Genomic DNA, 25,841 nt, shown 5'->3' with positions numbered 1-25,841 from the left:
CCCCCCCCCCCGTTTCTTGACTGCCCCCTCCAGAACCTCCCTGCCCCTTCTCCTGCCCCCCTTACCCTGCTGCTCAGAACAGGGTGTTGGGCTCTGTGCCAGCCGGACACATGGCTGAGCTCCCCTGCACAACACAAAACCCGGTCCCTGGCCCTGCACAGGGCTGCCGGAGCGGGCTGCAGGAGGAGGAGCTGCCGGCCGGCTCAGAATGCAGGGGGGGGGGGTGGGAGGAGGAAGCTGCTCCGGAGTCCAGCCCGGGACTTTCCTGCAGCCCTCCCAGCTGCTCGCTCTGCCGGGGGAGGGGGAAATCCCGGACATTGTGAGTGCTTTACAAATTCCCCCCGGACGCTATTTTTAGCACACAAAAGGAGGACATGTCCGGGTAAATCCGGACGAATGGTAACCCTAACTTATAGCAGTGCTGCTCCGTGTCCCTGCAGCCTGGAGAACAACGGAGAGACAAAGGGAAAGCTTTTTTCCCATTTTAAAAAGTTCTAGCTTTCCCATTGGCTCTTTTGGTCAGGTGCCCACTCCCTTTTCTTTACCTGGGGACTTTTTAACCCTTTACAGGTAAAGCAAGCAGGGACTTTATAGCTAACTGGCTGGCTGGGTATCCATAAAAGGGAGCTCCCCCTGCTTCATTTATTACAACTGGTATAAGCCATCCTGGCAAAAGAACTCTTGCCTGCTACAAGCTGCATCTCCACTAGGAGGCTTTGCCTATAGAGCTGAACTGGCAAATCTTTTATGTTTTTAAGGCCTAACCCCAGATTTTCAAAATTGATTACTGATTTCCAGATCCTTAATGTTTGGTTGCCCAACTTGAGACATCTGTGAAGAGGCCTGATTTTCAGACAGTGCTGAACATTTACCAACTCAAAGTCAAGCCCCTTTAAGGCATGTCAAATTTGGCATCCAAAAATCACTAGTCACTTGAACATCTAGACCCTAAGCTGATGACCTTTGAGCAATAGTACTATGGAGGGGAATCTGGAATTGGAGCACCTGAAAAAACATTGCTTCAGGCAAACACTCTGATAATTCCAGTGTACTCTGCTCCATTCCTACCTGGCAGTAGGGTGATGCCAATTCCAGGTTTGAATGAACTTCTCTGGACAGAAGCCATCAAGCATTGCATACTTCCCGTCATTGGCTTCAGATTCTACTTGTTTGCTATGTAAACCCAATACAGCATTCCCCCCTTCTACATGCAAGTTTGGGTCAAAATCTATCCTTCAAAATGAGTGCCAATGTGTGCACACACCCATCTCCAAGCAGCATCTGTCCTGTGACTCAATGATGGTGGCCAAAAATTTCAATTATTGGTGTCAAAACTTAGGCCCCTAAATCTGTATTTAGGCTTGTAGTGGCCTTACTTTCAAAGGCGCTCAGGAACTGAAGCTCCTGTTGACTGCAGTGGAACTTGCAATTGCTCAGAACATCCGGAATTTATTAAATGCCTAAATATGGATTTAGGAGCTAAAAGCAGCTGTGTTTGAAATCCTTACTGGGGCCTTTGGATGTTACCATAATATAAAAACATTTGCTGTTAAGCACTTTGGTTTAGTAGGAGTTGGGTCTGAACCAATGAGAGTTGGTTCGATCCTTTAGGCAGTTGACTTTGCTGTAATATGACCATTTTAGCAACTGCACTTGCTCTTAACTTAAGATGTCATCTCTGGTCCATTTAAAATAATTCTTAATGATGCAGATGTCACCAGCTGCAGTTAGGGGAATGACAGCCTTGCTCCTGTTTCCTGTGTCCAGTCTTCTTTTGAAGTGGATTTGCTCAACCCACTTCCATTCAGGTTCTCTTCTCTTGCTAAGAGCATCCCATAAGCCATTTCACTGATGACCAAATTAACTGAGAAAATACTTTCCAGTCTGTTAGTTACTGTGGAGGATATTAGAAAATATCTCTGAGGGGTAAACATTTTTTTATATCAGCAGGCCCTGCAAACTTGCACCAAGTGTATGAAAAGAGTTGGCTGAGGAGACCCACTGATGTTAATGTTTAATAAATTGTAGAATACCTGAGCAATTCCAGAAGACTGGAGGAGAGCTAATGTTGTGCCAATATTCAAAAAGGACAAGTGAGATGACCTGGATAACTATCGGCTGGTTAACAGGAAACCAGTCCTGGACAAGATAATGGCAAAGTGATCCATGGTTCAATTCCTAAAGAACAAAAAGATGAGAATAAAGTTATGCCTGTTTATGTGGCTCTATGGAAAATAGGTCTGGTCAAACGAACCTGATTATATTCAGATTAGAACTTTGGTCAATAAAGGTAATTGCATAGATGTGATATACTTTGCCTTATCTAAGGTATTTGACCAAGTACCACACAACATTCTGATTTTACAAAATTCGCAATATACAAAAATCAATAGAGAATGTGTTAAATGGATTAAACTCTGGCTAACTGACAGATCTCAAGTAGCAGTTATCAATGGGGAATCAGCATTGAACAGGGCTGTTTTACAGAGATTGTTACTAGGCCTGACGGTATTCAACATTTTCAATGATATCTGAGTAAACATACAAAAAAAATCACTGACAATAAATTTGCGGATGACAAAGATTGGTAGAGTGGTTAATGATGAGGAAAGGGCAGCCATACAGAGCAATCTGGATTGCTTGGTAAAGTGGGCTCTTTCAAACAAAATGCATTTTAGTACAGCCAAAAGCAAAGTTCCGCGTCTAGGAACAAGCCATGCAGTCCATATGTACAGAATGGTGGACTGTGTCCTGAAAGTGGTGAGTCTGAGAAGGATTTAGCAGTCAGAGAGGACAAAGAACTGAACATGAGCTCCCAGTGCGATGCTGTGACAAGAAAGGCTAATGTATAGTTAAATGCATAAACAGGGGAATAGTGAGTAGGGAGGTGATTTTCTCTATATATACAGCATTGGTGAGACTAATACTGGATCCAGTTCTGGTGTCCATATTTTAAAACAGATGTTGAAAAATTGGAGAGGGTGCAGCAAGGAACCACAAAAGTTATTTGAGGGCTGGAGAAAATGCCTTGGGGTGACAGACTTAAAGAGCTCAACCTGTTGAGCTTATCAACAAGATTAAGAGCTGACTTGATTACAGTGTCTAAGTACCTTCACAGGGAGAAGATACCAGGTTCTCAGGGGACCTTTAATCTATCAGAGAAAGACATAACAAGAACCAATGGCTGGAAGCTGAAGCCAGACAAATTCAAATGAGAAAATTAAGCACAAATTTTTAACAGAGAGGATCATCAACCACTGGAATGAACTGCCAAGGGGAGAATAGATTCTCCATCTCTTAGTGTCTTCTGATCAAGACTGGATGCCTTTCTGTAAGATATGCTGTAGTCAAACGCAACCCACTGGGCTTATCACACAGGTACATGGGTAGATATAATGACCTGTGATAGACAGGAGATCAGACTAGGTGATATAGTGGTCCCTTCTGGCTTTACACTTTATGAATCTATGAACCTCCTAGGAACTGCTGCAGGAACCAGAACCAAGGATTCTAGGTCTCCTTTGAAGAGAAACAGGTGGAAGTAACTAAATTACGGAGAGTTTCCATTATGCAATGGGCTAGATATGCCCTGCGAGAAATCTGAAGAATGACCAGCAATGAGACCTAGAGGTCTCATGAGAGGCAGAAACTTTCATGAGTCTTTGCAATGAGATATTTTGTTTAGGTGATCTGAGATCTCATAGTACCAATTAGACAACATAGCACCAGGCACTAGGGGTTAATTGGTTCTCTAAAAATAATACATAGATAGATTAGGTAAAATGATTATGTACACTTAGATTAGAGCATTAGAATGATTAAATTAAATTAGATTAAATATCAGGTAATATTTTTAATATTTTAACTGGAATTTTTCCTCCTTAAGGCACACAAAAATATGTCATAATTCTTATTTTTTGCCTTGGCCTATATTCACATGGCACACAAAGATATCCTTGGCTAGTCTTCAGTGTCTTCATAGGGACTTCATGTTTCATTCAGGCTTAGTAGGCCTGGCTTTATCTTCAAGAACAACCAGTTATTGTTGCAGTGACATAGGAGTGAACTAGTTTAACCAACGACCTCATGTACAAGAATCTAGGAAAATACATTACATAACATAAGCTAAAGACAGAATTTTTTTACCCCCTCCACCGAAGGATGTAAACTAAAAATGGACAAGCCAGCAAACAATTTGAGGCAAACTTGACACAAAACAGATATTTCACTGTGTACAAATAATAGCTCTTGGCTGATAAATGGAAGGGAATTTTAAGGCTGTTTGCATTGTCATGAGATCACAGCTTGTAGAACAAGGTTCCACCGGATGACTGATTTTTGGAGGACATGCATTAAGGGACCATGGTATAGATTTGAGGGGTGATATTTGCTCCCTGCTAATAGAGCTGTTTGTTCTTACTCCCTATTTTTTTCTTTTTCCAGAGTCTTTTTCCTTCCCCCGTCACCCTCCCCCCCAAAAAAAAAGTTCCTCTGAAGCCCTCTCAGTATTGGCAAAGAACATAATTAAGCAATGACACTGAGGTGAAATGTGAATTCTTTATAGTATACAGTGTCCAGCCTGTTTTTTCAGATGTTTATAGAATCTTCATTAACTTAAGAGCTTTGCTAGATAACAGAACTGAAGCATGGCATCAATGGCTAAGATAAGGCTTGACAACTGACAAGAGGCTGGGGTTTGCAACAGACTGCAACAGAGCTCAAGTTGTTCGCCTTCTGTTTCCCTTTCTTCTGCCTCTAAATGAAAGGAGAGCTCTAATCAACTGGAATATCCCTCTCTTTTTTCCCTTCTCCGTTGAAAAGTGAACAGATGAAAAATGCACTATTTTGGGGTGATGGCTGCATTGTCTGTTTTCAACATCATCACTTGTTTGGCAAGAGGCAAGCCCTTGGAAGCCTGGGGCAAATTATCAGCTATGGAGAACTCTGATAAATCCTTTGGTGATCCCGGAGAGGTGGAGGGTGAGACCCATTTCAACTTTAAAACCTTCCTGGAAAACATGAAAGCCGATTTCCTGAGGAGTTTGAACTTATCGGGTGTCCCTTCGCAAGAGAGGTCTAGAGAGGAACCACCACAATTCATGATTGACCTGTACAACAGATATGCCAAGGACAAGTCTTCCATCCCTGCATCCAATATTGTGCGGAGCTTCAGTACTGAAGGTATGAGATGTTTTAAGCATATAGGCTGGGGTTTTAAGAGAAGCATGAGAGTCAGTTTCAAATCCAATTGAAATTCAAAGGGAGTTGGGAACCTAATTCCCTTAGGTTTCTGTGAAAATCCCAGCCATAGTTTGTTTTGTTATCCTGTCCACCGCTCCCTATTTTATTATAATTTTCAAGGTCTTAAGTCCTTTTCTTTGATTTCACATTGTACCATCTCCCCTTTCTTCTCATACTGATTCAGTTGAGTCACCACAACTTGGTAACCCGGCACTTGTTTCTCAAAGCTAGAGATTTTGGACTGAGCTGCACAATTTGGGTCTAGATTTTGGAACATTTGAAGATGTTTGGCTCCAGGGTGTTGCTCCAGCCCTTTACAAAGATAGGAGTCGAGTGGGAAATATGGCTCCAGATTTCAGTTATGAACACCCGCCCTCACCCTCAGAGTTCTGGAGTGTTTGGATCTGGCCCAAAAGGTTCAGGCCCTGCTCAGCTTAGTCCATCAGTAAAATATCCATCCATCCAGTGCTTAATTTGTGCCAGGGCTCAGCCCCAGCACGTCTGGGTTTGCTGCATTAGTTATGAATATAAAAAAAAATTGCTTGAGCCCCAGCACGTAATTGCTTGAGCTCCGGCACCTCTTTCATTACAAAGCAAGCACTGTGTCCATCTAAGATAACATACAACTCAAAGATTTAAAAAGCCCCATCAAAAGAAGCAATAAAAGTGGGGCGTGGGGGGCTAAAGTGAATTTATTGCTGGCAAAAGGAACCAGCCAAGAAAAATCCAAGCTTCCATTTATTTACAGACTAGGCACAGCACAAACAGCACTACAGCCATCTCCACGTTCCCCCACAGCCATACCCAACGCAGAAGGACCCTTATAGAGTGCAGTCTCCATGGCTGCATCCTCTGCTCCCATTGGCCCTTGTGAAGATGCTTTTGGCAGGGTGGACACTTGTCCATTAGAAATTTGACTGACACCCATCCACTCATCTTACATAGACCAGTAGACAGCCATAAGCTGGGGGTAACTTTCCAAAACACAACCAGCCTGATCTTCCAGACATGCCTAGCACCTCCAGCTCCCATGGACTTCAGCAGGAATTACAGGTGCTCTACCTACCTCTGAATATCAAGCCCTACCAATCTGGGCTGGAACTGAACCAGGGACTTGGAGGTGAAAAGCTCCATATCCACCAAGCTAGCCAGAACCTGGAGCTTCTAATTCAGACTTTTAAAGGATTGATTGTCTTCTCTAATTCTTCCCAGTGCAAGATGTTTTTTGCGCTAGCGGTATTGGGGAACTCAGCTAAGCTGGCCCAGGGGGGCATAAACTAGAGATATAAATTACAGTTCCCTACACCTGAGAATCCCCCTCCATTGGAAGGGGATTCAACCAAGAGCAAGGTAATGGCAGTGGGATTTGTATTACAAACCTCCATGGAGGTTTACAGCTTTAATTCCTGCCAGTGCTCTTTAGAAAGGCCACATGGCAGAGCCTCTATGGGAAGCCACTACATATGCACACTCCCCCGCTGCCCCGGTCATGTCCTCATTATGAGCCAACACCACCTACTTTCGGGGCTGTACTGGCTCCTTATGTGTGAGCATGCCACACTCATGCACATACAGAGTATAACTGAAGGTGTGGTTACTGTGGACCACTGCAACTTGATCCCCAGTGGAGTTGCCACCATTAGGGACTGCCATCTGGGTTTTAAACCCATAACTCTGGAGTGAAGCCAGTCCATTTTATTTAATGCTAGTGGCCATGGTGTAACTTCACTCCCAGCAGCTCCTAGTAGAGGGTGGGCATTTTTTCTGAAATATAGCATGCAGCTTGCTAAGTGCTTTCATCCTCATTGGGTTTGCTTCTCTCATAGGAGGCAGTTTGACAGCATTTCTTAATTTCCTGTTGCAGATGTTGTTTCTCTGGCTTCTCCGGAAGAAAACCCATTTCAGAAACACATCTTACTCTTCAACGTCTCTATCCCGCGGCACGAGGACGTCACCAGGGCTGAGCTGAGAATCCACATATCCTGTAATAGGGACATTGGGCCTCTCTCTAGACTGGAAGGCAACATGGTCATTTATGATGTTCTGGATGAAGACCTCTGGGAAAGTCCAGAAGGCACCAATTCATTCCTTGCCACCCAAGATATCCAGGAATGTGGATGGGAAATGTTTGAGGTGTCCAGTGCTGTGAAAAGATGGGTCCGGGCAGACAAATCAAAGACTAAAAACAAGCTTGAAGTTGTTGTTGAGAGGAAAACCCTGGGTGACTTCGCTTGTGGGAAGCTGGACATCAGTGTTATGCCCGACACTAAAAATTTGCCCTTGTTAATAGTGTTCTCCAATGACCGCAGCAACGGGACCAAGGAGACCAGAGTGGAGCTCCGGGAGATGATTGTTCATGAGCAGGAGAGTGTGCTAAAGAAGTTAGCAAAGAACAGCACTTTGCCCGAAGAGGAAGAGGAGGCAGAGGAGAAATCCTTATCCGTCCCTGGACTCCACCAGCCTTCATCGAGAAGCAAGAGAAGCACTGGTACCAACCACTGCCGGAGAACCTCCCTCCGTGTGAACTTCAAAGACATTGGCTGGGATTCCTGGATCATTGCGCCCAAAGATTACGATGCATTTGAATGCAAAGGGGGCTGCTTTTTCCCTCTGACAGACAACGTGACCCCGACGAAACATGCTATCGTCCAAACCTTAGTGCACCTCAAAAACCCCAAGAAAGCTGCCAAGGCCTGTTGTGTTCCTACCAAACTGGATTCGATTTCCATCCTCTACACTGATGATGCTGGGGTACCCACTTTGAAATATAACTACGAGGGGATGAAAGTAGCAGAATGCGGGTGCAGGTAGTACAGGGCAGCAGCTTTGACAGTAAGATCCAACCTTTCTGCTGTTGTGTAAATCTGTACATTAATGATGTAAATGTAAATCCACACAGGCAAGCTTTTTTGTTTTTAAAACTAAAGCTTTCCAGAATGGCAATCACTGTAAATAAATTGCACATAACGGGGTACAATGAAACCCATGTTACAATATTGTGCGATTGAAAGCCCAATTCATTATTTAATAACAGACAGCAATTCATCCTGCAGAACCTGAATATGGTTTTCTGTTAATTTAATTAAACCTTGTGGTTGCAAATCGCAGGATTTGCCAACCTGGTTCCTGATTGTCAGAGCAGTCTATGGGATTGAGAAGCCCAGTTGATTTTAATGGGAACTGAGGCTCTAAGGCCCAGATCCACAAAGGGACTTAGGCACCTACAACCCAGTGCCTAAATCCCAGTTTCAGGTACCACTATGATTCTAAAAACCCTGCTCAGCTGCTGCCTAACCCTGTAGACATCTAAACTCACTTGGCACCCAGGTTTTTGCCATTAAGGTTTCCTAGGTGCCTATCTCCCACCTAAGCCACGAGCCAGCAGAGACAGGTGCTTCCCTGAAGTCTGGCCTTCGTCACTGAGCTCCATGAGAGCACTGGGGATTAGGACACAACCTTCTTGTCAAGATCTCTGATTGGCTGGCTTCATGGGGGAGCTTAGGCAGCCTAGCGTGCTGGCTTTTGTGGACCACGTTCTAAGGTGCCTCCCCCCACCCAGATTGTATAGGAGCCTTTCTAGCCATAAGTATAGTTAAGACTGGAACAGGTTGTCAGGCTGCCTACTCACTGTAATAACCTCAGGGCAGACTGTTAAGAAGCAGGGCACAAACCCCAGACTGCTTGTGAGTTCCATCCTTAGATTTCACCAACCAATTATCAAGTGTAAACTACTCAAGCACTGTAACAGCCTTAACATGGAAACAGACAGTCCCTTTGGATACTCCAATCTGTCTTGCCACCCAGGTAAGACTGTCTTTGTGATAGATGGTCCCTTACACCAAGAATCACAGCAATATTCAGGTTACTCCCAGTCCGAGGACTAGTCACTTACCCCGGGTCAATTGCAGCTTGGATCTCACACCAAAGACAATGCTTGTAGCCAAACAATATACAGATGTATTAATAGGGAAAGGAAATGGTGGAGTTTACAAGATTAAAGTAGCTAAGGCTAAGCCAGGCTAAACAACTGGGGAACCTCTTGCTTATGCCTAGAAACCTTGCCCTCCAGAGTCAAAGCGGCATGGAGATACTCAGTTCCTTCTGTTTGGGGTTTTTATTCCCTTCCTGCCATATGTGCTGAGCTGCAAACTCAGCTGATGGGCAGAATCCACTTGCATGACTCATCTTCATGGTGGGGGCAGGGCAGAGCAACAAAGCCTTTTGTCCTGTTTAATGTTCCACAATAATGCAGGCAGCAACTCACAAGCATTTCAATAAAGATTAAATTCTTATAATTCTCCTACCGATTTTAACACACAGGTGAGCCAAACTGATTCCAGCTATGTATTTGGCAGTGTTCAAGTGAGACATGGGGACCTTGGCATGGTCTGCCGGCATCACACAGATTAGCAAGGGCAGTTGTGGGAATCCCCATCATTAGAGCTTTTTAAGAACAGGTTAGACAAACTTAATCCTGCTTTAGCGCGGGGGATGGACCAGATGACCTCTTGAGTTCCCTTCTAGCCCTATATGTCTATGACTCTGACTTACTCCTTGTAAGCAGGCCGGCTCCAGGGTTTTGGCTGCCCCAAGCAGCCAAACAAACAAACAAACAAACAAACAAAAAAGCCGTGATCGTGATCTGTGGCAGCAATTCGGCGGGAGGTCCTTCGCTCTGAGCAGGAGTGAGGGACCATCCGCCAAATTGCCGCCAAACAGCTGGATGTGCCACCCCCCTCCGAAGCGTCCACCCCAAGCACCTGCTTGGTAAGCTGGTGCCTGGAGCCGGCCCTGCTTGTAAGTGACTGTTTGCAGTATTCCAGCTGAGGTTCTCAAGTCTTAATCCTTTCCAGTGGCTCCCTTCTGCATGTGGCAGGTGCCTTGCTTCAGCTTTCTTATCCTCCATGGCCCTATTTTTACCCCTTTACCACACGTCCTTGAATGATAAGAAGTGCAGCCTTCCGCCTCTAAGACACGGTTTCTTCGGAGGAGCTGCATCCCTTCTTATCTCCACACACAGATAAAGAGCCACTTGGACCTGCTGTACATTCTTAGTACTTCCGCAGGAAAATATGCAGGCAAACGAGATTAATAATTAGAAGCTGCATCCGGCTCCCGCTGACGTCAGTGGAAGCTGTGGAGCATTCAGCACTTTTGAAAAGCAGGCCATTTTCTTTGGTGCCTTAGTGTGGACTTAGAAGCCTAACATTATGCTGCTGTTTTTTAAAATCTTTGTCATTTTCCATCCAAAATCCTCTCTTCCCTGGGTAGAAGCTGAACCATGTTTGGTAAGACATGGCAGCATAAGGGAATGTCTCATCATATAATTTTCCTCCAGTCTTCAGGTTTTTGTCCACTAATCAAGGACCCATTCTTGATGCCTTTAATCAAACAAGACTTATTGAATTCAGTGAGTGTCTTCCCTGAATAAAACCAAAGGTGCTTTTAATTGGGCCCAGGTGGTTGGTTTAAATACTGCACATGCAGCAATTATTTCCTCTCCCCTTCTGCCCCCCCCCCCCCCCCCCCCCAAGCATTTCTGCTTCTCGTGCAAAGCCTCCCAAGAAAATCCTAGAGTACAAAATTCTATATCTGTAGCCCATAATAAACTAGCCAACAGTTTAAACTGATGTAGCTATCAAGGAGATAAGACACGAACAGTAGCTGAATGTATGGCTGGCGATGTGATTTAAATGGATACATGTGTTTTAAATCAGGGCAGCCTGAGGGTAAGACAAATTCATTTGGCAAGAGCCATTCCGCTCCAGAATCCAATACACAGTTTATTTACTATTGTTAACTTGATACAGAGTAAATTACAGCCACCTCTATCATGGCTGCCTGCTATTCCATCAAGAGCTTCTGGTGACATCATAAGCCACGAGAACAAAGCTTGATTCACTAGAATGCTGGGATTGATTTACAGCCCTTTCATTCAGAACTGGCTTGCAAGACATAGATCTGGGATCTGAAGCCATGCATGCCCATCACCCACCTTCCACCTCGCCCCCATCTGGGTTTCCATTGTCTTCCATTGTCTCTTCTCTGCTCCCTCCCCATCTCCTGCTATCTTCACTCCCATTCATTAATGCCACTCCCCTCCTTCTAAGCACCCACTGTTCCTGCTGCCTCGGTTTCCCTACTGTCTCCTAAGAGCCTGATCATGACAGCAGCCTTTCTTCTCCCCTGTGCATACTTCCAGAAACACGCCATGACATGTCAAGGTGCTGGTAGCTGATAGCTCCCATGTGGTTCAAACACAAGGCCTGATTCCATTCCCATTGCAACTGCAGGATGGTGTCCGGAATCAAATGAAAAAGGGGAGGAAAGAGACATTGTTTTCCTGATACTTGCTGGGAGAAATGTACTGACCATCGACATTTCTATTTTGTCTAGCCTGACGTTGTATGTTGATATTACAGAGCTCATTGGGCCCAAAAGCCAAAATACACATTTTTGGACCCGTAGTCAAATCTCAGCCACTCTAGCCTAATTGCAGAGTAACTCCATTGAGCACTCTGGATTTACATCAGTGAAACCAGTTCATCAAGAAAGTCGCAGAGCCAGATCCTGGCCTCTAATAAGGCTGCTAAAGTGATGCAAAACAGCCTGAAAGCTGGAAATTCTTTAGGCATCAGGCAATCCCAGCCTGGTGGGGAACTGATATACAGCCAACTGATTGGAGGATAGGGGGCATGGCCAGGGTCATCCCTGTCTATAGGAATGGCCCCCTGAGAGCTTTGCCTGAGTAAAAATCTCAGGATTTTGTAGAATAATTAAATAAAATAATTAATTAATTACTGACTTTATTAGTGTTTTTTTCTGGAGGCTCCTTGAGGCATTTGAGAACAGGCATGGTAAAGCACAGAACTGTGTCCTCATTGTTCCTATAAAATCACATTTCATCCCGATGTCCTATAATGCTAAATGTGCTTTAAAAACCGATTACCATCTTTACTGAAATGCAGCTACCTCTTTGGCAGAAGGTAGCAAGTAGTTAACAGTGCACAGGAACATGGGGCTACTAATTTTAGGAAGGGAAAGGAAACCTACCATATCCAAAGGAAACCATGAAGGGCAGATTTAGGTTGCAGGATGGAATCACCCATTTCAGATTTGGCCAGGACATCCCCGGTCTAGTGAGTGCTATGGGGTCTTTTGCATCTTTTTACACATCACGACATTTTGGGAAGTGGGGGTGGGAGGGGAATTCTTCTACCCCTAATTCATGGCACATGATTAAGTTTAGATTATGTAAATTGCTTCTCCACTAAGTATAAGGGAAAGAGTTTTGCCAGCTTCAGAAGCTGGTTTAAGAGGTTTGTCTAGCCCTTAATACTGCCCATTTCCAAGCTTCACTAATCCATCTGTCTCTATATCTATAAATCCTCCCTCCCAAAAAACTTTGATAGCTAGCAGCCAAAGTTGACAAAACTCTAAGCAAGACATCACACAACGCTGGAGCAGATCCTGGGCCATGTCTGCGCAGTGCTTGACACAGCCTAGCAAAGGGTGCTGCAATTGTGCCACATTTATGCCACCCTGATTCTAACCCAGCCTGGTGCAGCTTACAACCTCAGGGCTGCTCTAAATTAAATTAGTCTCCTCCTTCCCAGGCTCCTCTGGCACCCAGGGAGCACTGGAAATTAGGAGTGCATACCCCACTCCTGTAGGGGGCTCTGTCCCCTTCCAGTGGTGGCTCAGCCACTTAGAGGTTGATAAAAACATTACCCACCACTCAGCTAATGAAATGGGGTGTTTACTTCTCAGTCAGTAGCAGTTCATGTGTTTAGAACCAGAGGTCTGGGGTTCAATCCCCACTGCTAACAATCCCTCCAGGGCACAAATGCTCAAAGCATATCCCCAGTGTTGTTCTTCACATTAAGGTGAGGAAAACTTGTGTTAGACAAAGAAGCTCTTTTATGCATGACTGTACATCCGTCTAACAGCTCACAAACCTGAGTCTGATCCAGCTCTGATCAGCATTCAGAACCCTGTGCGCCTGTGTGAGCAGTGACCCCTGGAACTCGCCAGCCATCCCACGCACACATACCCCCTTGCAGAACTGTTACTCCATAATGCCCCCACGCCTGGGCCTGGCTTGGAGTTGAGCTTAGGGTGACCAGGTGTCCGGTTTTTGACCAGAACACCCGGTCAAAAAAGGATCCTGGCAGCTCCGTTGTTGACTGTCCGGTTGGCGGTACCGCACAGCAGGGCTGGCAGGCTCCCTGCTAGCCTCCGTGCCGGGCGGCTCCCAGGAAGCAGCCAGCATGTCTGGCTCCTAGGCTTAGGAGCAACCACGGGGGTCTGCATGCTGCCCCACCCCCCGCCTGCAGGCGCAGCTCCCATTGGCCGGGTCACGGCAGGGGCCAAACTAGCGTGACTCGTGAGCGCTGCTCAGCAGGGTGCTGTTGAGGGGTCGTAGCACACGCCTCTCCCACTGCTGCCAGCCCCCTCCTCCTCGCACTCCTCCTGTGGCTGGGCTTGAGCTGCGACACGTGCTCCTGCGGCGACCCCATGGTCTGTCGCCCCATTGCCAGCACTCTGTAGGTGGAGGTATGTATCCCCATCTCCGAGTGCTGGGAATGGGCCTGCTGGGGAGAAGGGGAGGAGAATGAGACAAACTCAGTGCTCAGTCTGCACCGACCACCTCGGGGAGTTGGGGGCGGGCCCGGCCTGGCAGCACCGCCTCCACACCCGGCAGCAGCACCGCCTCAGCCCGGGACAATCTTCCTGAGTCTGCTGCTGGCCCCAGCAGCCCCGGACTCTGGGCAACTCCTCCCCCGCAGCCCTGTACCCCCATCACTGCATCCTTCCCCATCCCAACCGCTCCTACAGCCCTATCCCCCTCACTGCATCCCTCCCCGTCCCAACCCTCCCAAAGGGTGGGGCCTCAGGAAGGGGCGGGGGTGTTCGGTTTTCCGGAATCAGAAAGTTGGCAACCCTAGTTGAGCTGTCTCGCCTGCTCTGTGCCACCTGTATGCTTTGTAAAGCATTCTGGCTGATTGGCACTGCGGGAGCAACCCCAAGCAGCAGCAGCATCAAGGGGAAATCAGGACCATTGTTTTTCTGAAAAACCCACATGTTCTGAACAATGGAAATAGCAGCTAAGACTAACATATACAACGCTGATACCAAACATCACACACCATTCATTAATGCAGCCCTCTGTGCCCCCCCTCAGCCTTCCTCCTGTCCCCCTCAGATCTGCACCCCCTCAGTCTCCCTCCTGACTCCTCCACCCATCCCACTGCCCTCCACAGCCCCTGCACCCACCTCAGCCTCTCCCTGCACTCCTACCCAACCCACTGCCCCACAAATCTCCCTGCATCTCCTCAGTCTCTCCCTGCCCCCAGCCACCTCACAGCCCCCTGACCCCTCCTTAGCCTCCCTCCTGCCCCCATCCCCTGTACCCACTTAGCCTCTCACTACCCCCTACCCAGCCCACTACCCCCCACAATCCCCCTTAGTCTTTCTCAGTCTGCCTCCTACCCCCACACACTCACTCCATCTCCCTTTCACAGGGTCTCTTTGCTCCCCACATCCCATATCATGTCCAGCCCCCTGAGGCCTAGACTTGCAGCCATATTGCCCATGGGCAGCTTCAGTCTTGCTGAAAAACAGTGGGAGGTGGCAGCCAACTGTACTAAGGGCAGCCTCCCTTCCCCATGCAGGCAGGCTGTGGGGGATGGTGCCCATCACGCTGGCTTCAGCTCATTGACAGTACTAGATGGCAGCCATCTTGAATAAGTGAAAAATTCACACGTTGGTGCATTTCACCATGTTTTCACAAGGCAGCAAAAAACTGCCTGGATTGGCTGGAGTTGCAATAAAATCACAAGCATTGGTCATACTGCATCACATTCTCTTTCCCAGCCAGGGCCATTGCTTCCTGGGGAACAGGCCCCAACTCTCCCCAAGCTCAGCACTTTCCCCCCAAGTTGAGTGACTCGCTTCTTCCCCTCTCTGGAGCTGTTTTCCCCTTAGCACCCCTCCAACAGTCCCCAGCTTCTTGGGTGCTGCATGTCTGCCTGACCTCTCTGCAAAGGCATGGGTCTGCTTTATATAATTCCCAGACCCATCCACCCCAGCAGCCTCTTAAGAGGACTGGTTCCTGGGAGTCAGCTGACTGGTTGGTTGTTTTCTTCCCCATGGGACAGGTCATGTCTCATACACACCTGTGCTTTGTCATCAGCCCAGCTAGAAGTGCTGAACTAGTGACATCACAGAGATCTGCGCCTTAGCTGTGATGTCAGACAGGCCTGTCCTTTGACATCAGTGCAGTGCACTGGAGTTTGGGAGCCAATAACCACTCAGAGGCCTACTTCCTGATACCAAACCAACTAGCTAGAGATTCTGTCAACATACACTGAGCATGTTCCTCCTACACCAGAGTGATGTCTAACAGCTCCAAGATATGTTTGATCTGGGTTCAAAACTGGCAGGCTTTCAGCATCACATGCCCTTAGTTGGAATCTGTTAGGCAAGTCATTTGTGAGTTCTGGAAAAAAAACAAAAAACAAAAAACAAAGAGTATTGGGAGTCACTGGAATTCTCATTGTTTCACATAATAAGCTAAGAAAGAACACTTTATGGAGGTTTTAATAATTATTATTTGGCTAATTCTGGCAGTGTGCACCAGACGTTTATGACCTAAATTGGACAAACCAGGGATTGGAAGGTGCACACCAATACACGCTTATTCCCCAGTTTCGTTGGAGAATTACTTGCATCAGGCCCATAATTCAGCATATTGGTCCAAAATTATTCCTGGTTGTACTGCTGCAATGCATTTTACTTGTAACCCAGTTAGAGGCTTCTATTTGTGAGGTACATGGCAGCTCACCTGCTAGGGTTGCCAACTTTCTAATGGCACCAAACTGAACACCCCTGCCCCGCCCCCTGCCCTGAGGCCCCACCCTTACCCCATCTCTTCTCTGGGGCCCCGCCCCCACTCACTCCATCCCCCCTCCTTCCATCGCTTGCTCTCCCCTACCTTAACTCACTTTCACTGGGCTGGGCAGGGGGTTGGGGTGCAAGAGGTGGGTGAGGACTCCTGCTGGGGTATGGGCTCTGGGGTGGGGCTGGAATTGCATCACTTTGCAGTGTTGTACCTGTGTTGGTCCCAGTCTATTAGAGAGACAAGGTGCGGGAGGTAATATCTATTATTGGACCAACTTCTGTTGGTGAAAGAGACAAGCACAGAGCTATTCTTCAGAGCTTCTTTTTCAAGCAGTATATTGCAAAAGCTTGTCTCTTTCACCAGCATCACTCTTGTCGACATTTGATCACTATGGTGGCCCTATAAATTATTATATCTGACACATGATCTATTTTTCTTCTCTTTGTTGCATTATGGAAACTCTCATTGCCTTAAAATGACTTCCAAGCATGTTTCTGCCTATGATACGATATTCTAAATATAGCCGTGTTCATTTTCCCAAGCCAAAATCAGTTTGTGTCAAAGGTTTGCCTTTAGCCTCTTGACATGTACAACACAGTGCGGAAAGTACCGATGGAGTCAGTGACTGATCTTTTTTGATGACAAAGCTGCTCTTTCTGCCACCTTCAGATGACTCTGTTGCTATTGCAGCTTTGGAATGACTTACGGTCTTAGGTTTGGCCTTATAAGAGAAAGGACAGCAATGTTTGCAAAGAGAATGAAAGTTCACAGGATCTGAAAATGATTAAATCTGCCTATTGTGGAACCAGTTGAGTGCCTGGGCTGAGAAATTTGGGACAGGTAAAAGGAAATAAGTCTTTTCTGAGTATGTGGGAAAATCATACCTATAGGAGGTCAGAGGGTGAAATACTTGTGGATGCTTTTTTAAAACTGTCACACAATTTTATGATCTATAAAAAACTAGAGCTGAGCTTAAGCTATAAAGCTCAGATCAAAACTAGATTAGTTCAGAACTGGGTCTCTGCTTTAGCTTATCATAGACATCAGGCTCAGTTGTGAAGTTCCAATAATGGCATAGAGAGTTCCAATAATGGTATAGAGCGTACACTTATAAAGTTTGCAGATGATACCAAGCTGGGAGGGGCTGCAAGTGCTTTGGAGGATAGGATTAAAATTCAAAATGATCTGGACAAACTGGAGAAATTGTCTGAAGTAAATAGGATGAAATTCAATAAGGACAAATGGAAGGTGTACTGCAGAGAGGGATCTGGGGGTCATAGTGGGTCACAAGCTGAATAACACTGTTGCAAAAAAAGCAAACATCATTCTTGGATGTATTAGCAGGAGGGTTGTGAGCAAGACACAAGAAGTAATTCTTTCACTCTACTCCATGCTGATTAGGCCTCAGCTGGAGTATTATGTCCAGTTCTGAGCACCACCTTTCAGGAAAGATATGGACAAATTGGAGAAAGTCCAGAGAAGAGCAACAAAAATGATTAAAGATCTAGAAAACATGACCTGTGAGGGAAGATTGAAAAAATAGGGTTTGTTTGGAGAAGAGAAGACTGAGAAGGGACATGATAACAGTTTTCGAGTACATAAAGGGTTGTTACAAGGAGGAGGGTGAAAATTTGTTCTCTTTAATCTCTAAGGACAGGACAAGAAGCAATAGGCTTAAATTGCAGCCAGGGCGGTTTAGGTTGGACATTAGGAAAAAATTCCTGACTGTCAGGGTGGTTAAGCACTGGAACAAATTACCTAGGGAGGTTGTGAAATCTCTGTCATTGGAAGTTTTTAAGAACAGGTCAGACAAATACCTGTCAAGGATGGTCTAGTTCAACGGTTCTCAAACTGAGGGTCAGGACCCCAAAGTGGGGGGGGTCACCAGGGCTGGCTTAGACTTGCTGGAACCTGGGGTGGAAGCTGAAGACTTAGCCCCATCACCTGATGCCAAAGCCGAAGCTCGAGGATTGCGGGGCTTGGGTGGGCTCAGGCTTTGGTCCTCCCTCCTGGGGTCATGTAGTAATTTTTGTTATCAGAAGGGGGTCGTGGTGCAATGAAGTTTGAGAACTCCATGTCTCGTTATTACTTACTCCTGCTTTGAGTAAGAGGACTGCAGGGGACTAGACTTGATGACCTCTTGAGGTCCCTTCCAGTCCTATACTTCTATGATTCTGGATCAGGGTGCTCAGAAACAGGGCTTTGGTTCAGACCTTTCTCTAATAAAAGTATTAGTAAGATGCATACGTTAAGAAAAGAGTAAGTCAAATTTTGTGCTTCCTGACCACAAGTGTTCCCTTGGAGTCAGGAAGAATTTCCCCATATAAGTGGCTATGAATATAATGGGTCATTTCACCTTCCTCTTAAGCATCAGGTATTGGCAACTGCTGGGGTCAGGGCAATGGAATTGATGGACCAATTGGCTGATCCAATCTGGAAAATCTTCTGTTCCTTTGTCATGGCTGTTGAGTTGTGCAAGTTGGGGAATTTTTTATCACTCATCATGTAGAATTTTTATCTCATGCCCTGTGTGAAACTTCTGCCTGCATGCTATTACACTCTAACGTCAAGAGGGGGACAACGATCTGAAATGAAAGAATGAAGCAGACTGAGATGACGGCAGCGTTGCCAAGTCTTGAGCTTTAGCATGAGTCTCATGCTATCTGGTATGTTTCTTAAAGTACCAGTGCCTGGAGTCATGTGAATATGTGAGACTCTCAGCTTCCACCTTTTTAAAGTAACTTTCTAGCTTTGATGGTTGCCCAGAAAAGCTTTAAACATAACCTAAATGCACCCTAAAGGTTATCAGAAGGCAAATAAAAAGAACCCCAAATGCTTTTAAGCCAATCTTACAATTTTTTGGTTCCTGACTCATGATTTTTGAACCTATAGAGTTGGCAATGCTGGATGAAGGCATTCAGAACCAGGTGAGACCAGGCCCCAAATGGATACAGGAAACTAAGTAATCAGTTTAACAGTGGATAGACAGAGATCATGTGGGTTTAGGATGGTACACAGCACCTTTTCTGCTTGGGTTCAGTTTGAAAATGCATGGCCACTCTCAGAGCTCAGGCCACACAACCTCCCATCTGTGTCTTGTTCTGTTCAGAGAAGAACAGGGAGAATCTGTTAACTTCTTTGCATGGCAAGTTGAAGTAGAGCTAAGCCAGGTAATGCTGCGTTGATGTCATGCTACATTACCTAGTGTCCTCCTACACTAGAGAGGCAGGAAGTGACGGAGCACAATGAGCGTAACTTGATGTGACAACGCAACAGCTCTCAAAAATTTTTGAAAGCACTGTGCATTTTTTGGTACTTTGTGGTGCTTTAAATGGTGAAGAGATGGGACCTCTCCAGACACCAGGAAACTTTGAGTTCCCCTTGTTGTCATGGCAAATCATTTAGCGCTTGTGCTGCCCTCACTCATACTGATCACCTATCCCCATATGAGCACGTCTGAATTATGCAGTAAAAGATTTTAAAAAGCCACCTCACTGTATGTAAACATGCAACACCATTAATTTTTTCTGGGATGGAAAGGTGGATGCTTGAAGCATACAGGCTAATGTACAGATGGACAGGAAAAAAGATCCGTGCTGACACATTCTCAGGGACATGGGTTATTGTACTTTTTTTTTACTGATTCCTGTCACAATGGATCCATTTTGCAACCCTGCTCTTTGGCTCGTGGGCATATCCTCCTGCAGCAGCATCACTGAAAGAAAGGAAAGAAAGACAGAAAGAAAGAAAACCCAACCCCAGGAGGGAAAACATGTTAGTCTTTCATGTTCCGTGTCATTCAGATCACAGGTATTTTGTTCTTAATAATCTTTTTTTTTTCTTGTTCATAATCAGCCTTGGCCAATATTGTGTTTTCTTTTTCAAGTGAAGGTAATACAGGCAAAAGGGACCATATTGCCAAACCTGGAGCCTGACATGCTCTGGCGATTGACAAAGGCAGTTCAATTTTCCCATAGAGTGGGCCTCAATCCTGATCTGAAGGAACCACATCTAAGGCTGAGAGGTTAAGTTTACCTGCCTCGTTCTCTCTCCAGCCATGGCTTTTGGGGCTAGCATAGACTGGGACAAGGATTCTAGGAGTGAAGGAGACTGGGATTGGATGCTGGTGGTTGATAGACTGCGTGGGGGAGGCTAGGCAAGGAGATTGCAACCCTGGAAGTAGGAGGACTAGAAACAGTGGAGGGGGACAAGAGGTCAGATGGCCTTTTCCATCAACAAATAGCTGTGAAACCCCCAGCAAAGTGTGTTGCCGTGCCCCTCTAGGGCCGGTCCCCAGTAGATGATAACCTACTATAGCTATCAGTTACAATGTTAACTCAACTGGCGAAGGTCTATGTGGTGGATCTAAAGGTTCCAGCCCTGTTGATGATCCATGTGGATGTTGATATGATTTCACATGATGGAATTTCTGTTTGCTTTTTATAAAAACCTAAGAAATTGCGTACACAAAATTATACTAAAACACATTACTAAAGGTTGCAAAGTCAAGCACTCAAAAGTTAGGACATGGCAGAATTAAGGTTGTCTGAGCAACCTTAATTTGGCCTCTTGTGCATATGCATTATGAGATAGTGTTAATTACGTGATCATGTACTATATTTTTCCCACAAGTCCCCCTGCCTCATTCAGTACAGTTCTTTAAACATAGTTTTGTGTGTGTAATTACTATTATTATTACAGTGATCAGGGGCCCATTGAGCTATGTGCTGCATATACACCTAGAATGAGACAGTCCCTGCCCTGAAGAGCTTACAAACTAAACAGACAAGACAGACAACAAATGGGAGAGGGGAAACAGAAGCCCCAAGAGAATAAATGACTTGCCCAAGGTCACATAACGGGTCGGTGGCAGTGCTGGGAGTACCATGCCGATCTTTTGAGACCCAATCCAGTGCCGTATCCACTGGAGCATGCTCCCTGGGTATCAAGGTACCATGGTTTTGCCCCATCTCTAAATGCCATTTATTAAAAGGTATCAGAGAATTCTTAGTTAAAGAGCAACCTCTTCTAAGCAATCAGTTTTGTATCGTTGTGCCAGCTTTTAGGTGACTAAAAGCTTCCTCTGCCCCTTTCCACCAGGAGTCACCAACCCTGCTCTGGCTCACCCGGGCATCTCGCCCTACACTATTACTAATAAATTATCAGCAGCAGCTTTAGCCTCATCTCAGTCCAGCCTTTGGTGACCCAGCCAGCTGCCTTTCTGAGAGCAGGACTGAATCCTGCCTGACGCTGGCCCGGCTGCTGCCTGAGACAGCAGCAGACGGAACATCCTGTGCTCAGCACTTGGGCCACAGAACGTTCCTTCCTCCAACAGCCTCCTGCTGTTCTGCTGCTCTGCAGGGCTGCGTGTCGTTGGGGTTTCCCCCTTCCCTAGTTAAATCCCAGGGGTGACACTGGGTATTTACAGGAGACGTATCCTAACTTTTAAGGAGCATATTTTTTTTGTTAACGGCAGCGTTCTCTATCAGTTTGGATAAACATGGCAGGCCCTGAGTTTCACGAGCAAACTGAAAGTAGCACAAAAGGCTCAACTGTTTCAGTCGCTCTCGCAGCCTGCAGCAGTTTCATTAGCTGTGATTAGGGTTGGCACATCTCTGAGTGCCACTGCAGCAAGAGGCTCGGCCTGCATATCGTACATTTTAGGGCCAGGCATCAAAGGGAGGTCCTGATGCTCTTGTGCAATTGGAGATCCCATTGCTTCAGGGACCTGCCAATAGATCCAACCCCCTAGTTCACTGGTGGGATGAAAGTTCATGTTACATTTAAATACTTAAGACCCAGAAGGGGTGAATACCTATATACTGGGTCATATCAATCCACTCGGGATCTGGCTCATTGAATCCAATGGGGCGATGCAGATTTAAAGTGGCTGGTATAAATTAGCACTGGAGTTAATGAGCCAGATCCCCAGCTGGTGTCAATCAGTGTTGCAATACTAAAGCTGAGGATCTGGCCATTGGAGTTCAGGTTCAGGGAGGAGATGCTTCCTCGGGGTCCAACGGCTTGCCAGTCACAACCTCTTGAGTCTGCGAAACTGGACTGGAAATTTCATAAGAACATGCTCTCTTGCCCGATTTCTGGCACTCTGATTCTATTTTTATCTCAGGTTCTTGTCTGCTTGCCCCCATCACCACAGCATCTGAGCACCGCACAGCCCTTAATATATTTATCCACACCGCCCCTCTTTGAGGCAGAGCAGTACTATTATCCCCATTGTACAGATGGGGAACTGAGGCATGGAGAGACCAAGTCATTTATCCAAGGTCACACAGGAAATCTATGGCAGAGCCGGGAATTTAATCTGGGTCTCCCAAGCTAGTGCCCAAACCACTGGACCATCCTTCCCTCCAAAGGAACAGCCTCTTCATTGTATTTCAGTAGTTTCAGGTTGAATCTATCACCGCGGAGTCCTCAGGGGAAAAAAACAACTTCAACTATCCGGATACATGTTGGGAAAATAACACAGCGGGGCACAGACTATCCAACAAATTCTTGGACTGCATTGCAGACAACTTTTTATTTCAGAAGGTTGAAAAAGCTACTGGGGGGAAGCTGTTCTAGACTTGATTTTAACAAATAGGGAGGAACTCACTGAGAATTTGAAAGTAGAAGGCAGCCTGGGTGAAAGTGATCATGAAATCCTAGAGTTTGCAATTCTAAGGAAGGGTAGAAGGGAGAACAGCAAAATAGAGACAATGGATTTCAGGAAGGCAGATTTTGGTAAGCTCAGAGAGCTGATAGGTAAGGTCCCATGGGAATCAAGACTGAGGGGAAAACAACTGAGGAGAGTTGGCAATTTTTCAAAGGGACACTTAAGGGCCCAAAAGCAAGCTATTCCGCTGGTTAGGAAAGATAGAAAATGTGGCAAAAGACCACCTTGGTTTAACCATGAGATCTTGCATGATCTAAAAAATAAAAAGGAGTCATATAAAAAATGGAAACTAGGACAGATTACAAAGGATGAATATAGGCAAACAACACAGGAATGCAGGGGCAAGATTAGAAAGGCAAAGGCACAAAATGAGCTCAAACTAGCTACAGGAATAAAGGGAAACAAGAAGACTTTTTATCAATACATTAGAAGCAAGAGGAAGACCAAAGACAGGGTAGACCCACTGCTTAGTGAAGAGGGAGAAACAGTAACAGGAAACTTGGAAATGGCAGAGATGCTTAATGACTTCTTTGTTTCGGTCTTCACCTAGAAGTCTGAAGGAATGCCTAACATAGTGAATGCTAATGGGAAGGGGGTAGGTTTAGCAGATAAAATAAAAAAAGAACAAGTTAAAAATCACTTAGAAAAGTTAGATGCCTGCAAGTCACCAGGGCCTGATGAAATGCATCCTAGAATACTCAAGGAGCTAATAGAGGAGGTATCTGAGCCTCTAGCTATTATCTTTGGAAAATCATGGGAGACGGGAGAGATTCCAGAAGACTGGAAAAGGGCAAATATAGTACCCATCTATAAAAAGGGAAATAAAAACAACCCAGGAAACTACAGACCAGTTAGTTTAACTTCTGTTCCAGGGAAGATAATGGAGCAAGTAATTAAGGAAATCATCTGCAAACACTTGGAAGGTGGTAAGGTGATAGGGAACAGCCAGCATGGATTTGTGAAGAACAAATCATGTCAAACCAATCTGATAGCTTTCTTTGATAGGATAACAAGCCTTGTGGATAAGGGTGAAGCTGTGGATGTGGTATACCTAGACTTTAATAAGGCATTTGATACAGTCTCGCATGATATTCTTATCGATAAACTAGGCAAATACAATGTAGATGGGGCTACTATAAGGTGGGTGCATAACTGTCTGGATAACCGTACTCAGAGAGTTGTTATTAATGGTTCCCAATCTTGCTGGAAAGGCATAACGAGTGGGGTACCGCAGGTGTCTGTTTTGGGACCGGCTCTGTTCAATATCTTCATCAACGACTTAGATATTGGCATAGAAAGTACGCTTATTAAGTTTGCGGATGATACCAAACTGGGAGGGATTGCAACTGCTTTGGAGGACAGAGTCATAATTCAAAATGATCTGGACAAATTGGAGAAATGGTCTGAGTTAAACAGGATGAAGTTTAACAAAGACAAATGCAAAGTGCTCCACTTAGGAAGAAAAAATCAGTTTCACACATACAGAATGGGAAGAGACTGTCTAGGAAGGAGTATGGCAGAAAGGGATCTAGGGGTTATAGTGGACCACAAGCTAAATATGAGTCAACAGTGTGATGCTGTTGCAAAAAAAGCAAACATGATTCTGGGATGTATTAACAGGTGTGTTGTGAGCAGGACACGAGAAGTCATTCTTTCCCTCTACTCTGCTCTGGTTAGGCCTCAGCTGGAGTATTGTGTCCAGTTCTGGGCACCACATTTTTAAAAAGATGTGGAGAAATTGGAAAGGGTCCAGAGAAGAGCAACAAGAATGATTAAAGGTCTTGAAAACATGACCTATGAAGGAAGGCTGAAAGAATTGGGTTTGTTTAGTTTGGAAAAGAGAAGACTGAGAGGGGACATGATAGCAGTTTTCAGGTATTTAAAAGGGTGTCATAAGGAAGAGGGAGAAAACTTGTTCACCTTAGCCTCTCAGGATAGAACAAGAAGCAATGGGTTTAAACTGCAGCAAGGGAGGTCTAGGTTGGACATTAGGAAAAAGTTCCTAACTGTCAGGGTGGTTAAACACTGGAATAAATTGCCTAGGGAGGTTGTGGAATCTCCATCTCTGGAGCTATTTAAGAGTAGGTTAGATAAATGTCTATCAGAGATGGTCTAGACAGTATTTGGTCCTGCCATGCGGGCAGGGGACTGGACTCGATGACCTCTCGAGGTCCCTTCCAGTCCTAGAATCTATGAACTGGCCAAAGAGTTCCAGACCTCATGCATTCATTTCTAAACATGAGCCAAGGTTCAACAGGGAGCCAAGATCCAAGATTCCAATGACCAGAAGTGAAGTTAGACACATTCAGACTGGAAATCAGGTGTACATTTTTTACAGTGAGGGTAATTAGACCAACTTACCAAGGGTCATAGTGGATTCTACATCACTGGTGATTTTAAAATCAATATTGGAGCTTTTCAAAAAGATCTGCTCTAGCTCAAACACAATGACTTGGGGGAGATCCTCTGGCTTGTGTTGTGCAGGAGGTCAGACTGGATGATCACACTGGTCCCTTCTGGCCTTGGGAGCTATGCATCTATCATTAGATATGTTCAAAATTCTTTTGCTAAAAAAAATGGAAAGCAAAAAATGTTCAGAAGAATTTTTCAAGACTGAAACTCAAAATATGTTACCAAACACTGATTTTTTTTTTTTTACTGAAAACAGTTTTTTGTTTCAGCTTTTCATCAAGAAAATTATTTTCATTGGAAATTCTAACAAAAATGACAACATTGATTCCCCCCCCCCAACACACACAAAATTTCCTGAGAGAAAATTATTGGTATTTTTTAATTAGCTCAAGCTATTATTAGAAATGATCTTTTTCTATGTCTATGAAAATGATTTGCCTTCCCCCCCCCCCCCCAAACAACTTATAGAGTGGTGGAGAATTCAAATTTGTGGCAAAAAAACCCATGGAAATGTTTCTGCATTTTTCTATCAGCTCTGGTTATTCTATTAGCTAAGCCCTACCCTTATAGCTAATGCACACTCCTCTGTGGAATGAACTACATTCATACTAG

General features: G+C 45.3%; 1 protein-coding gene across 1 annotated transcript; it reads left to right on the top strand.

Annotated features, from left to right (window-relative positions):
• Window positions 1-4,685: 4,685 nt before the first annotated feature.
• On the top strand, window positions 4,686-9,916 carry GDF2 (growth differentiation factor 2). The gene is made up of 2 exons (XM_034777476.1): window positions 4,686-5,181; window positions 7,106-9,916. Exons 1-2 carry the CDS (start codon window positions 4,836-4,838, stop codon window positions 8,050-8,052), a joined length of 1,293 nt encoding a protein of 430 aa, XP_034633367.1. The 5' UTR covers window positions 4,686-4,835; the 3' UTR covers window positions 8,053-9,916.
• The last annotated feature ends 15,925 nt before the right edge of the window (window positions 9,917-25,841 follow it).

This window comes from Trachemys scripta, chromosome 7, assembly GCF_013100865.1.
Source record: "Trachemys scripta elegans isolate TJP31775 chromosome 7, CAS_Tse_1.0, whole genome shotgun sequence".
Taxonomy (NCBI): domain Eukaryota; kingdom Metazoa; phylum Chordata; order Testudines; family Emydidae; genus Trachemys; species Trachemys scripta.
The sequence above is the reverse complement of the archived record's forward strand: the minus strand, read 5'-3'. Positions and strand labels throughout refer to the sequence as shown.